The following is a 14,019-nucleotide window of genomic DNA, read 5'->3' as shown; positions in this document are numbered from 1 at the left end:
GCATATTGTCAAAAGCTATTAGGGATGGGCAATAATTGCTGGCTTAGCCAACAACACCCATATCTCATGAAACAAATAAAAATAAAAACTTTAAGTGAATATGCTTTTCAAAATCTAAATACACCACATTCACAGTTCCTTCATCATCTATCCTGCAAGTTTGAACCTTAAAAGCTGTAACTGATTTGTCAAACATGGATTATATGATTAGGCAATGTGCTTTGTTTGTGCCTCCCTAATAATATTCTATCACTTTCCCACTACTGATGTCAAGCTCACAGGCCCATAATTCCCTGCTTTCTATTTCTTAAATAGGAGGGTTATGTTTGCTATCTTCTAATCCACGTTCTAGAATCTAGGAAATTCTAGAAAATCAAAACCAATGCACCTGTTATTTCTGTAGCTACCTATTAAAATTCAATGATGTGGATCATCAGGTCCAGGGAATTGGTCAACTTTTAGTCCTATTAATTTTTCCAGCACTATCTCTTTGCTAATAACAATATCCCGAAGTCAATTTCCACTATTTTTAGATTGTTTTTAGTGTCTTCTACTGTGAAAACAGATGCAGGTATTTGCCTAATGTCTCCGTCATTTTCCCATTCACCGTTATCATTTCAATTGTCTCTGCCTCGAAGGTATCCACATTAACAAAATCCTTCCTTTTTTCATACCTACAGAAACTTTTACAACCTGTTTTTCAAATGTCTTGAAATGAAATGAAAATCACTTATTGTCACAAGTAGGCTTCAAATGAAGTTACTGTGAAAAGCCCCTAGTTGCCACATTCCAGCGCCTGTTCGGGGAAGCAGTTACGGGAATCGAACCGTGCTGCTGGCCTGCCTTCAAAGCCAGCGATTTAGTCTTTAGCTAGTTTACCCTATTCTCTATCAATTTCTTGGTCAGCCTTTTTTGAATTCTAAAACTTGTCCATTTCTCAGGATTTAATCTTATACTATTTAGAACTTCTCTTATTAACCTCCATTTGACCATTTCCCCACAGTCTTTTAATTATTTAAAGGGAATGTATGTTATTTATGGATAAATTCACTTTAAATATTCATCATTATTTACTGTCAAATCCTTTGATCTAATTTCCCCAACTTAGCTTGGTCAACTTGCCCCTCATACCTATATAGTTTGCTTTATTCAGATTTAAGACTGCAGTTTTGAACACTCAAATTCAACATAAAATTCTATCATATTATGATCATTATCCCCTAGAGGCTCCTTTCCAACAAGGTAATTAAGTAATATTTTCTCATTGTACAATACTAGATCTAAAATAACACATTTCTTATTTGCTTCCTCGCCATACTGACTTTAAAAAATTCCATAAACTCATCATCTGTATTGTTACTGGACATAACGTTTGTACAATGCTATGATCACATGGGTCACAGGACCGCTAATTACTTTTGACAATAAGAAAAAAAATATTAAACATGAAAAAACTGGATAATAGAATACCAATTTACTCCCCCCTTAGCTCAACAATTACACACATTTTCACACGGATTGCAAAGTACATCTTAAACTACAATGGTCTCAACACACAAAGTCCCTTAAAAAATAATTTTTTAATTAAAAAAAAAAGAGTACCCAATTATGTTTTTCCAATTAAGGTCCAATTTAGCGTGGCCAATCCACCTAACCTGCGCATCTTTGGGTTGTGGAGGCGAAACCCCAAGCAGGCACGGGGAGAATGTGCAAACTCCACACGGACAGTGACCCAGGGCCGGGATTCGAACCTGGGTCCTCAGCGCCGCAGTCCCAGTGCTAACTACTGCGCCACATGCCACCCTCACAAAGTCCCTTTTAAGCACACAAGATGACGGTCGTAAGACACACTCCTCTCTGAACCCAAGTAATGTCTGAGGATTTCTTCAAATCCTCCCAAATGATTCTTATATCACGATCCACCTTCTCTCCGGCTTCCACACGAGATTTAAAATTCCGCTTTCAAATCGTGCTTTCTCTCTGCTGTTCCATCCAGGTTTCACTTTCAAGTTTTACACCTCTCCCTTCAGGTTACTTTTGCCTTAAAGGTTTTTACACAAACTCTTGAGGTCCAGCCACCGATTTACACAATTATTTCAAATTATGTCTCCCAAACTGTAGTAATTTTTCACAAATCTTAGTTGCAGTCTTTCTGGCCTCTCATAATCCAATGCTTTTTCAACACGCCGTGACTTTACTGTACAGTAATCTGTTCTGTTTCCCAGTTTCCTCTGTTCCGTTAACTCGACTTCCAGTAAACATCTCTTAATTTCTCTAGTTTCCTGAACTAGCTGGACTTTAGGTTTCCAGCATCTGTTTTCTTAACCATCACTCCAATAGTGTATGGCTTAACTTCGAGCAAGGTCTTTGAAAACCAACTGCTTCAACATAGTTGTGAAAGCTCCCTTTACTCTCACTACCGTTCTCCAACTGCCAACACATTCAGCTAAAACTAAAACTTAAAAGCTTTATCCTTACAATGGCCTCCAGTTGCTCAGCAATCCCTGCTAGTTCTGTTTATTCTTCACGCCGTAACCCTCTCTAAGCACAATAGAATCACAATGGGATTTGAAACCAATACATATACCTTTGTCCAGCACAAATCTAGCTATAGGGTTTTATCCTTCGAGACACAGAAACATTAAATTAACCCACTTAAAACTACCCTTTATTTCTAATGTTTACCAATATAAATATAAATCCCTTAAAAATACTTTTGTTCTCCTAACAACAATCTACATGAAAATTATCATTCCCTGTGATTACTGTAGTATCCTGGTTACATGCATCTCTAATTTCATGATTTATGTGCTAAAATGAGTACTTACCATGTAGAAGTAGGCCAGTGCACACATAGCAGACCAGTAGATGGAGCCAGACTTTACCGACTTAATCCACAAGTAGTATGTGAGCAACATGCAGAAGATAGCAATACCTGCACAGATGCACAGCAAATGTTACCAAAACAAAAGGCAGCAAACTAATCAACAAATAACAAAGGAAATCACTTCCATCCAACTTATTGTCACCATTCTTTTTTCAGAAAATGATTATCCCAGGTCACCTCGAGGATTCAGTCAAGCACTCGGCAATCAATAAGCTTGAGGTTCCAGTGGTCTGGAACGGAACCTTATGATACTTATGAAGGCATTTCTATACCCAGATGAGATATAATCCAGACTGAAACTCCAGCAGAATACTGAGAAGGGCAGTCCTCTAAATGGGAAGTTAAACCAAAGCTATGTCTGTCTGTTTTGGTGATTCAGACAGTTATTGAAACGCCCATGACACTAAGCAGAGAGCTGTGTCAATGTCCCGGCTAACTTTGTTAACTCAAACATCACCATGCAAGAAAACAAACAGTACCGATTCTTTTGTAGCTTTCTGGAGAATGTCCGCAAATCACATTCCCTGGAACCTAAAGTAAGCTGTGGGCATTTATATTACAACTAGAGGGTTGGAACTGGCTTCCACTACAATTTTAAAGTGAACGCAGCCTGAATCTGGAGTCAGTGAACCAACTTAACTCTGCAGCAAAACAGAATGGAAGAACCTGAAAGAGGAGGATTCACCCCAGCTTGTCACCAGTTTGGGCTTTCAAATATGTAATGAGTTTATTGCCAGTACAAAAGTAAAACCAGCTTTCACAGTGACTTAGCATAACTTAAGAGCATTTTAACATAGATTAATGCTTTAAAATACAATTATTTAGACAACAAAAATGTGCATGCATATAGAGCAGTTAGCATTTCAAGGTGTTTCACAGGAATGTTACCAAACGAGACTTCCGGGTGCGGCGATGACCAGCTAAGTCGCACGTTTCGGCAGCTCCTGGTGGAACGGACTTTTGGGCTCTTAATAGGAGTCCCATCGGCAATTTTAACGGCAAATAACACTGTGCGGTAATCCAGAAGGGAATCCCCCCTGGACACGGATGTAAAAAAGAGAGGAAAGTAGCCGGATTGCGGTGGATCCTCAAGAGCAGCGGCCAGGAAGGCAGGCACAAAGCAAGATGGCATCGGAAGGAGGCAGTTTAATATGGGGCCCTGACCAACAAGAGTTCCTGCGGCGTTGCGTAGATGAACTCAAAAAGGAGATGAAGACGGAGCTGTTGGCCCCGATATTACAAGCGATTGAGGGGCTAAAGGAGGAGCAAAAGACCCAGGAACAGGAGCTTTGGGTCGTGAAAGCAAAGGCTGCTGAAAATGAGGACGACATACAGGGCCTGGTGGTGAAAACGGAGATCCACGAGGCACAACACAAAAGATGTGTGGAAAGGCTGGAGGTGCTGGAGAACAATGCGAGGAGGAAGAACTTAAGGATTTTTGGTCTTCCCGAAGGTGCAGAAGGGGCGGACGTCGGGGCATATGTGAGCACGATGCTGCATTCGTTAATGGGATCGGAGGCCCCGACGAATCCGCTGGAGGTGGAGGGAGCCTATCGGGTTATGGCGCGAAGACCGAGGGCTGGAGAAATTCCTCGAGCAATAGTTGTGAGATTTCTCCGATACAAGGACAGAGAGATGGCCCTCAGATGGGCCAAGAAAACTCGGAAAAGTAGGTGGGAGAATGCGGTGATCCGCGTGTATCAAGATTGGAGTGCGGAGGTGGCGTGAAGGAGGGCAAGCTTTAATCGGGCCAAGGCGGTGTTGCATAAAAGGGTCAAATTCGGAATGTTGCAACCGGCAAGACTGTGGGTCACACATCAAGGGAAACACCACTATTTCGAAACGGCAGACGAGGCGTGGACATTTATTGTCGAGGAGAAGCTGGAGTGAGTGGGCCAGAAAAAGAACGTTTGGGACAAAAGTGGGGGGGTGAATTTGTGGGATGAAGGAGGGAAAAGAGGACTTCCCAGGTTGTTAACCTGCGACCCTGTAACTTCTCTCTCTTCCCCATGTCGTGGGGGAGGGGGTGAGGGAGGGTGAGGAGCTGTGGGCGCCGGCCATTGGGGGCGGGGCCAAAAGGGGAAGCGCGGTGCCGCCTGGGGGGGATACAGCTACGTGGGAACCGGGTGAGGAGCTGGATTGAAAAAGGAAATGGCTAGTCGTCAAGGGGGGGGGGGGGGGGGGGGTAAAGAGCCCCCCAACCCGGTTGATCACGTGGAATGTGAGAGGGCTGAACGGGCCGATTAAGAGGGCACGGGTACTCGCACACCTAAAGAAACTTAAGGCAGATGTGGTTATGCTTCTGGAGACGCATCTGAAGCTGACAGACCAGGTTAGACTTCGCAAAGGATGGGTGGGGCAGGTGTTTCATTCGGGGCTAGATGCAAAAAACAGGGGGGTGGCCATACTAGTGGGGAAGCGGGTAATGTTTGAGGCAAAGACTATAGTGGCGGATAGTGGGGGCAGATACGTAATGGTGAGTGGCAAACTGCAAGGGGGGGCGGTGGTATTAGTGAACGTGTATGCCCCGAACTGGGATGATGCCAATTTTATGAGGCGTATGTTAGGCCGAATCCCGGACCTAGAAGTGGGGAAGTTGGTAATGGGTGGAGACTTTAATACGGCGCTGGACCCAGGGCTGGACAGATCGAGGTCCAGGACTGGAAGGAGGCCGGCTGCAGCTAGGGTGCTTAAGGATTTTATGGTGCAGATGGGAGGAGTAGATCCCTGGAGATTTAGTAGACCTAGGAGTAAGGAGTTTTCGCTTTTCTCCTATGTACATAAAGTATTTTCACAAATAGATTTTTTTGTTTTGGGAAGGGCACTGACCCCAAAGGTGACGGGGACGGAGTACACGGCTATAGCCATCTCGGATCATGCTCCACACTGGGTGGACCTGAAGATAGGGGAAGAAAAACAACAGCTTCCACCCTGGAGAATGGACATGGGATTATTGGCAGATGAGGGGGTGTGTTTAAGGGTGAGGGGGTGTATTGAAAGGTACTTGGAACTTAATGATAATGGGGAGGTACAGGTGGGAGTGGTCTGGGAGGCACTGAAGGCAGTGGTTAGAGGGGAGCTGATATCTATTAGGGCACATAAAGGAAAGCAGGAGGGTAGGGAAAGGGAGCGGTTGTTGAAAGAACTTCTGAGGGTGGACAGACAATACGCGGAGGCACCGGAGGAGGGACTATACAGGGAAAGGCAAAGGCTACATGTAGAATTTGACTTGTTGACTACGGGTAAGGCAGAGGCACAATGGAGGAAGGCACAGGGTGTACAGTACGAATATGGGGAGAAGGCGAGTAGGTTGTTGGCCCACCAACTGAGGAAAAGGGGAGCAGCGAGGGAGATGAGGAGGGAGAGATGGAGCGGGGAGTGGAGAGAGTGAATGGAGTGTTCAAGGCATTTTATGAAAGATTATACGAAGCGCAGCCCCCGGACGGGAAGGAGAGAATGTTGTGCTTTCTGGATCAGCTGGAATTTCCTAAGGTGGAGGAACAGGAGAGAGTGGCGCTGGGAGCACAGATTGAGACGGAGGAAGTAGTGAAAGGGATTGGAAGCATGCAGGCGGGGAAGGCCCCGGGACCAGACGGATTCCCAGTTGAAATCTATAAGAAATATTTGGACTTGCTGGCCCCGCTACTGATGAGAACCTTTAATGAGGCGAGTGAAAGGGGGCAGCTGCCCCCGACTATGTCAGAGGCAACGATATCGCTCCTCCTAAAGAAGGAAAAAGACCCGCTGCAATGCGGGTCATACAGGCCCATTTCCCTCCTGAATGTGGATGCTAATATTCTGGCCAAGGTAATGACAATGAGGATAGAGGATTGTGTCCCGGGGGTGGTCCATGAGGACCAAACTGGGTTTGTGAAGGGGAGACAGCTAAATACAAATATACGGAGGCTGCTAGGGGTAATGATGATGCCCCCACCAGAGGGGGAAGCGGAGATAGTGGTGGCGATGGATGCCGAGAAAGCATTTGATAGAGTGGAGCGGGATTATTTGTGGGAGGTGTTGAGGAGATTTGGCTTTGGGGACGGGTATATCAGGTGGGTACAGTTGCTGTATAGGGCCCCGATGGCGAGCGTGGTCACGAATGGACGGGGGTCTGACTATTTTCGGCTCCATAGAGGGACGAGGCAGGGATGTCCTCTGTCCCCGTTAACGTTTGCATTGGCGATTGAACCCCTGACCATGGCACTGAGGGATTCCAGGAAGTGGAGGGGAGTACTTATGGGGGGAGAAGAACACCGGGTATCTCTGTATGCGGATGATTTGTTGCTATATGTGGCGGACCCGGCGGAGGGGATGCCAGAGATAATGCGGATACTTGGGGAGTTTGGGGATTTTTCAGGGTATAAACTGAACATGGGGAAAAGTGAGTTATTTGTGGTGCATCCGGGGGAGCAGAGCAGAGAGATAGAGGATTTACCGTTGAGGAAGGTAACAAGGGACTTCCGGTACCTGGGGATCCAGATAGCCAGGAATTGGGGTACATTACATAGGCTTAATTTAACACGGTTGGTGCAACAGATGGAGGAGGATTTCAAGAGATGGGACATGGCGTCCCTGTCATTGGCAGGTAGGGTGCAGGCGGTTAAAATGGTGGTCCTCCCGAGATTCCTTTTTGTGTTCCAGTGCCTCCCGGTGGTGATCACAAAGGCTTTTTTCAAAAGAATTGAGAAGAGCATTATGAGTTTTGTGTGGGCTGGGAAGACCCTGAGAGTGAGGCGGGGATTCTTGCAGCGTAGTAGGGACAGGGGGGGGGGCTGGCACTACCGAGCCTAAGTGAGTACTACTGGGCCGCCAATGTTTCAATGGTGTGTAAGTGGATGGGAGAAGGTGAGGGAGCTGCGTGGAAGAGATTGAAGAGGGCGTCCTGCAGGGGGACTAGCCTGCAAGCAATGGTGACGGCGCCGTTGCCGTTCTCACCAAAGAAATACACCACAAGGTGGTGGCTACATTGAAAATTTGGGGGCAGTGGAGACGGCATAGGGGAGGGACGGGAGCTTCGGTGCGGTCCCCGATAAGAAACAATCATAGGTTCGTTCCGGGGAGAATGGATGGGGGATTTGGAACATGGCAAAGAGCTGGGGTAGTACAATTAAGAAATCTATTTGTAGATGGGACGTTTGCGAGTCTGGGAGCGCTGACGGAGAAATATGGGTTGCCCCAAGGGAATGCATTTCGGTATATGCAATTGAGGGCTTTTGCGAGGCAACAGGTGAGGGAATTCCCGCAGCTCCCGACGCAGGAAGTGCAGGATAGAGTGATCTCAGAGACATGGGTGGAGAACGGCAAGGTGGCGGACATATACAGGGAGATGAGGGACGAGGGGGAGATCATGGTAGATGAGCTGAAAGGGAAATGGGAAGAAGAACTGGGGGAGGAGATTGAGGAGGGGCTGTGGGCTGATGCCCTACGTAGGGTAAACCCATCGCCCTCGTGTGCCAGGCTAAGCCTGATACAATTTAAGGTGCTACACAGGGCGCATATGACTGGAGCACGGCTTAGTAAATTTTCTCGGGTAGAGGATAGGTGTGCAAGATGCTCGAGGGGCCCAGCGAATCACACCCACATGTTTTGGTCATGCCCGGCACTACAGGGGTTCTGGGTGGGGGTGGCAAAGGTGCTTTCGAAGGTGGTGGGGGTCCGGGTCGAACCAAGCTGGGGGTTGGCTATATTTGGGGTTGCAGAAGAGCTGGAAGTGCAGGAGGCGAGAGAGACTGACGTGTTGGCCTTTGCGTCCCTTGTAGCCTGGCGCAGGATATTGTTAATGTGGAAGGAAGCCAAACCCCCGGGTGTGGAGACCTGGATAAACGATATGGCAGGGTTCATAAAGTTAGAACTGATTAAGTTCGTGTTAAGGGGTTCGGCTCAGGGGTTCACCAGGCGGTGGCAACCGTTCGTCGACTACCTCACGGAAAGATAGAGGGAATGGAAAAGTAGTAGATAACAGCAGCAACCCAGGGGGGAGGGGGGGGGGGGGGGAGGAGGAATCGGACGGACTCTCAGGGATGTTATTGTATATGTATAGGTATTTGGTATAGGTAATTGTACATTGGATTGTATTTTTGGAGAGTATTTATTTGGACAAGGCAGTTGCCATTTAGTTTTTGTTTTTGTTTATATATTACTTATTTATTTGTTTAAAACTGGCCACGGTTATTTATAGTGCCATATTGTTGTGTAAAAGAAACACTACGTATTGTTATGTTTGGCCAAAAAAACTTGAATAAAATATAATTTTTTAAAAAAGGAATGTTACCAAACAAAACTTGACATAAATTTGATATCGGTTTAGGTGCTAATCTCATTTTAAAGGGCTCTGTTTCATGCATTTATAACATTATTCATGAACTCTTAGTCCGGCAATCGCTAAAATTAAGACATCTTGGGAGCAGGACTTAAATACGGAGCTTTCTGGCAGTCTGTGCAGTCAATTCTTTTCAAGAGTGCACTCTCCATTGCTGTGTATTAGACACTGCCATCTTCAATCTAATGTTCTTCATTGAGCCAATCTTTCCAGAGCTAGACTTGTTAAGATGTGTGTATATGTCACACACACATATATGTATACACATATACATTACATACAGACAGAGAGGGTAGTTAGAAAATGGGGCGGGGGCTTGGCAATCAGATATAGATAGCCAGCTATATTTTTTGTCGCCACTGAGTTTGAATAATTCTGTCTATTCCTCTTCATTTTTTCCTTTGTCTCTTTTTCCACCCCCTTATTCTTCTCACTTTTAGCAAGTCTGTATTTTATGATGTGCCTTTTTGTATCTTTTGTAAAACCTATTAAGTCTGAAAAAAGAATGCCATTTGCATTACTGAAATAGCTGCAGCTACAGAAGACTAATTAAGTTGATTTATCCAACACAAAGGATGCTAGGGTTGGGTACTCACCTTCATTATCATAGGAGCCAGCTACAGAACGAGAGATATAACCAGGGACGACAGCAATCATGGCAGCAGCTAACAAGCCTGCGCCAGCATCCTGAAACAGAACGTTAACATTATCACAAGCATCACAGACAGGGAATTATTTAAAAATAAACAGTTGCCAAATGTTCAAAATACGAACATACTAAATTGTAGGGTGTTCAGCCCCTCAAGCCTGCCCTGCCATTCAATAAAATCATGGCTGACCTGTTTGTATTTTGTGTTCTAAATCCCCATCTACTCCCAATAACCTTTGATTCCATTACCTAACAAGAATCGATCGACCTCTGCCATAAAATTATTCAACGACCCTCCTTCCACTGCCTTCTGAGGCAGAGTCCCAAAGTCTCACAGCCTTACGAGAAAGGAACATCTGCTCATTTCTGTCCTAAAAGGGGTGACTCCTAATGTTTAAAACAATGTCTCCTCGTTCTGGACTCACCCACAAGAGGAAACATCGGACGGAATTCTCCCATCTGGGGGACTGAGGTCCCGTGGTAGGGGGCGGGAACGTGGAGTGTTTCCCGCTGTGGAGGCCAGTGAAAAAACACGCAAAATCATCCTGCCCTGACCTCGTTAATTATGCAACTGCCCTGCCCGCCCGCCCCACCCCCCCCCCCCGCACCCCCCCCCCCCCCCCCCCCCCCCCCCCCCCACCACCCCCCCCCCCCCCCCCCCCCCCCCCGGCGCACACACTGTTGTGATGTTCCGGGTCCAAGGTTGCCAGTAGCCTCCTTCCTGAACTCCGGAAGCAGCCCCACGCATTGTTCAGGTGAGTCTCAACATCTGCACACCTTGTTGCTCCAGACATGTTTCGCACTGATGTGTAAGTCTGCTGGTGTCGCAGAGAATCAGGTGTGGTTGGTTGGGCCTTAATCTGCGTCCCATTATCGAGACGCAAATGAGTTATCACCAGGCTCCAGTGGTTTCCCTGATCCGTCATGGAGGGCACCAGAACATAGGACATACAGTGCAGAAGGAGGCCATTCGGCCCATTGAGTCTGCACCGACCCACTTAAGTCCTCACTTCCACCTTATACCCGTAACACAATAACCCCACCTAACAATGCCATTGATTAGTCAACATGGACAATTTATCATAGGCAATCCACCTAATCTGCATGTCTTTGGACTGTGGGAAGAAACCGGAGCACCCGGAGGAAACCCACGCAGACACGGGGAGAACGTGCAGACTCCGCACAGACAGTGACCCAGCTGGGAATCGATCCTGGGACCCTGGCGTTGTGAAGCCACAGTGCTATCCACTTGTGCTACCGTGCTGCGAGTGGAAGATCCTGCTGTAAATTCACATCAAAGTAAAACCGAATTTTGGGCCTCCCTCCAAATCCTTCTCACCAGCGGGGGCTTGGGAGAATTCCGCCCATCCTTTCCATGCCCACCTTGTCATGACCATTCAGGATCTTTTAAACTTCAAATCAAGTCACCCCTCACTCTTCTAAACTCCAGTGGAAACAAGCCCAGTTTGTCTAACCTTTCCTCATAAACCAACCCGCTCATCCATGAACATAATTTGAACCCAAAATCAGAGCTTTATGGGCAGTGATAGGGTGCCAATTTACTCTCAGGTTGGGTTTTATTTCAGTTGTGAAAATGTAGGATCACAAATCACCTTTGATGAAACAATGCTGAGGTTTTCATCATAGAGACAGGTCAAACAATGTACATTGTGCTGATCAGCTCATATTACGGCCTCTGTGATAGTGGCTCCCCATTTCAGTTGCAGCTCCAATATAAAAGAGCCTGTAGTCAGTGAAGCAAAAAACCTCCTGGAGCTGGCCTTTTAAACACTTGTCGAAAAAACACTTAGGTCACCAATGGTAAAATGCATGTAAATCAATTCTTTTTTTTCCCTTTAAAAGAATACCCAATTCTATTTTTTTTCCAATTAAGGGGCAATTTATTGTGGCCAATACACCTACTCTGCACATCTTTTTGGGTTGTCGGGATGAGACCCACTCAGACACAGGGAGAACGTGCAAACTCCACATAGACTGTGACCCAGGGCTGGGATTGAACCGTGTCCTAACCACTGCGCTACCGTATGTAATCAATTCTGATTGCACTGCCTACCACTGCCTTCTTTTTTAAAAAAATATGTTTTATTGAATTTTTTTTCCCAAACAACAATTTTTCCCCTCTTACAAAGCAAACGCAACAATAACAATACAGAAATTTTTAACAATACACAAGTAACAAAACCCCTTTATCTTTGACCTGACCTAAACTAAACTAACCCCCCCCCCCCCCGGGTTGCTGCTGCTGGTCATCTGTCTTCCCTCTAACGTTCCCCTAGGTAGTCGAGAAATGGCTGCCACCGCCTGGTGAACCCTTGAGCCGATCCTCTCAGGGCAAACTTTATCTGCTCCAGTTTAATGAACCCCGCCATATCATTTACCCAGGCCTCCAGTCCGGGGGGTTTCGCCTCTTTCCACATGAGTAGGATCCTGCGCCGGGCTACTAGGGACGCAAAGGCCACAACGTCGGCCTCTTTCGCCTCCTGCACTCCCGACTCTTCCGCAACTCCAAATAGAGCTAACCCCCAGCCTGGTTTGACCCGGGCCTTCACCACCAGCGAAATCACTCCAGTCACTCCCTTCCAATACCCTTCCAGTGCCGGGCACGTCCAAAACATATGTGCGTGGTTTGCCGGGCTCCCGCCACACCTCCCACATTTGTCCTCCACTCCAAAGAACCTGCTCAATCTTGCTCCCGTTATGTGTGCTCTATGTAGCACCTTAAATTGAATCAGGCTAAGCCTGGCGCATGAGGAAGAGGAATTTACCCTGCTTAGGGGCATCAGCCCACATACCCTCCTCTATCTCCTCCCCTAGTTCTTCTTCCCACTTTCCTTTTAGTTCGCCCCACCGACTCCTCCCCCTCTTCCCTCATCTCTCGGTAAATCTCTGACACCTTGCCCTCTCCGACCCACACCCCTGAAAGCACCCTGTCCTGTATCCCCTGTGTCGGGAGCAACAGAAATTCCTCACCTGTTGTCTAGTAAACGCCCTCACCTGCATATATCTCAAGAAATTTCCCCGGGGGCAACTTATACTTTTTCTCCAATGCTCCCAAGCTCGCAAAAGTCCCATCTATAAATAAATCTCCCACCCTCCTAATTCCCAACTGGTACCAGCTCCGAAATCCTCCATCCATTCTTCCTGGGGCGAACCTATGGTTGTTCCTGATTGGGGACCCCACCAGGGCTCCCCGCACCCCTCTCTGTCGCCTCCACTGTCCCCAGATATTCAATGTTGCCGCCACCACCGGGTTCGTGGTAAACCTTTTAGGTGAGATCGGTAGCGGCGCCGTCACCAGCGCCTCTAAACTCGTCCCTTTATAGGACTTTCTCTCCAGTCTTTTCCACGTCGCTCCCTCACCCTCCATCATCCATTTACGTATCATTGCCACATTGGCGGCCCAATAGTAATCGCCCAAGTTCGGTAGTGCCAATCTTCCTCTGTCCCTACTACGCTGAAGGAGCCCCCTCCTTACTCTCGGAACTTTCCCTGCCCACACGAAGCTCGTGATGCTCCTGTCTATTTTATTAAAAAAGGTCTTGGTGATTAGTATAGGGAGACATTGAAATACAAATAAGAACCTCGGGAGGACCATCATCTTAATTGCTTGCACCCTGCCCGCCAGCGATAGAGGCTGCATGTCCCACCTCTTGAAGTCCTCCTCCATTTGTTCTACCAACCGTGTCAGATTAAGTCTGTGCAAGGTTCCCCAGCTCCTAGCGATCTGAATCCCCAGGTATCGGAAGTTTCTTTCCATTTTCCTTAGAGGCAAGCCTTCTATCTCTCTACTCTGGTCCCCTGGATGTATCACAAATAATTCACTCTTCCCCATGTTTAGCCTATACCCCGAGAAATCCCCGAACCCCCTCAAAATTCGCATAACCTCTATCATCCCCCCCGCTGGGTCCGACACGTATAACAATAGGTCATCCGCGTATAACGAGACTCGGTGTTCTTCTCCCCCTCTAATCACCCCTCTCCATTTCCTGGAGTCTCTCAACGCCATGGCCAGAGGTTCAATTGCCAACGCGAACAACAATGGAGACAGCGGGCATCCCTGTCTTGTTCCCCTATATAGTCGGAAATACTCCGATCTATGTCGACCTGTAACTACGCTTGCCGTTGGAGCCCCATAAAGAAGTC

General features: G+C 47.0%; 1 protein-coding gene across 1 annotated transcript in view; it reads right to left on the bottom strand.

The window, feature by feature from the left end:
- stt3a (STT3 oligosaccharyltransferase complex catalytic subunit A) overlaps positions 1-14,019 on the bottom strand; it is a 91,807-nt gene that overhangs the window by 54,702 nt on the left and 23,086 nt on the right. The window contains exons 6-7 of the mRNA XM_072486765.1: positions 9,803-9,893; positions 2,829-2,935 (exon numbers count right to left, since the gene is read on the bottom strand). Coding sequence (XP_072342866.1) covers positions 2,829-2,935; positions 9,803-9,893 — 198 coding nt within the window. The remainder of the gene's footprint in view (positions 1-2,828; positions 2,936-9,802; positions 9,894-14,019) is intronic.

The sequence above is a fragment of the Scyliorhinus torazame genome, chromosome 21 (assembly GCF_047496885.1).
Source record: "Scyliorhinus torazame isolate Kashiwa2021f chromosome 21, sScyTor2.1, whole genome shotgun sequence".
NCBI lineage: Eukaryota > Metazoa > Chordata > Chondrichthyes > Carcharhiniformes > Scyliorhinidae > Scyliorhinus > Scyliorhinus torazame.
The sequence above is the reverse complement of the archived record's forward strand: the minus strand, read 5'-3'. Positions and strand labels throughout refer to the sequence as shown.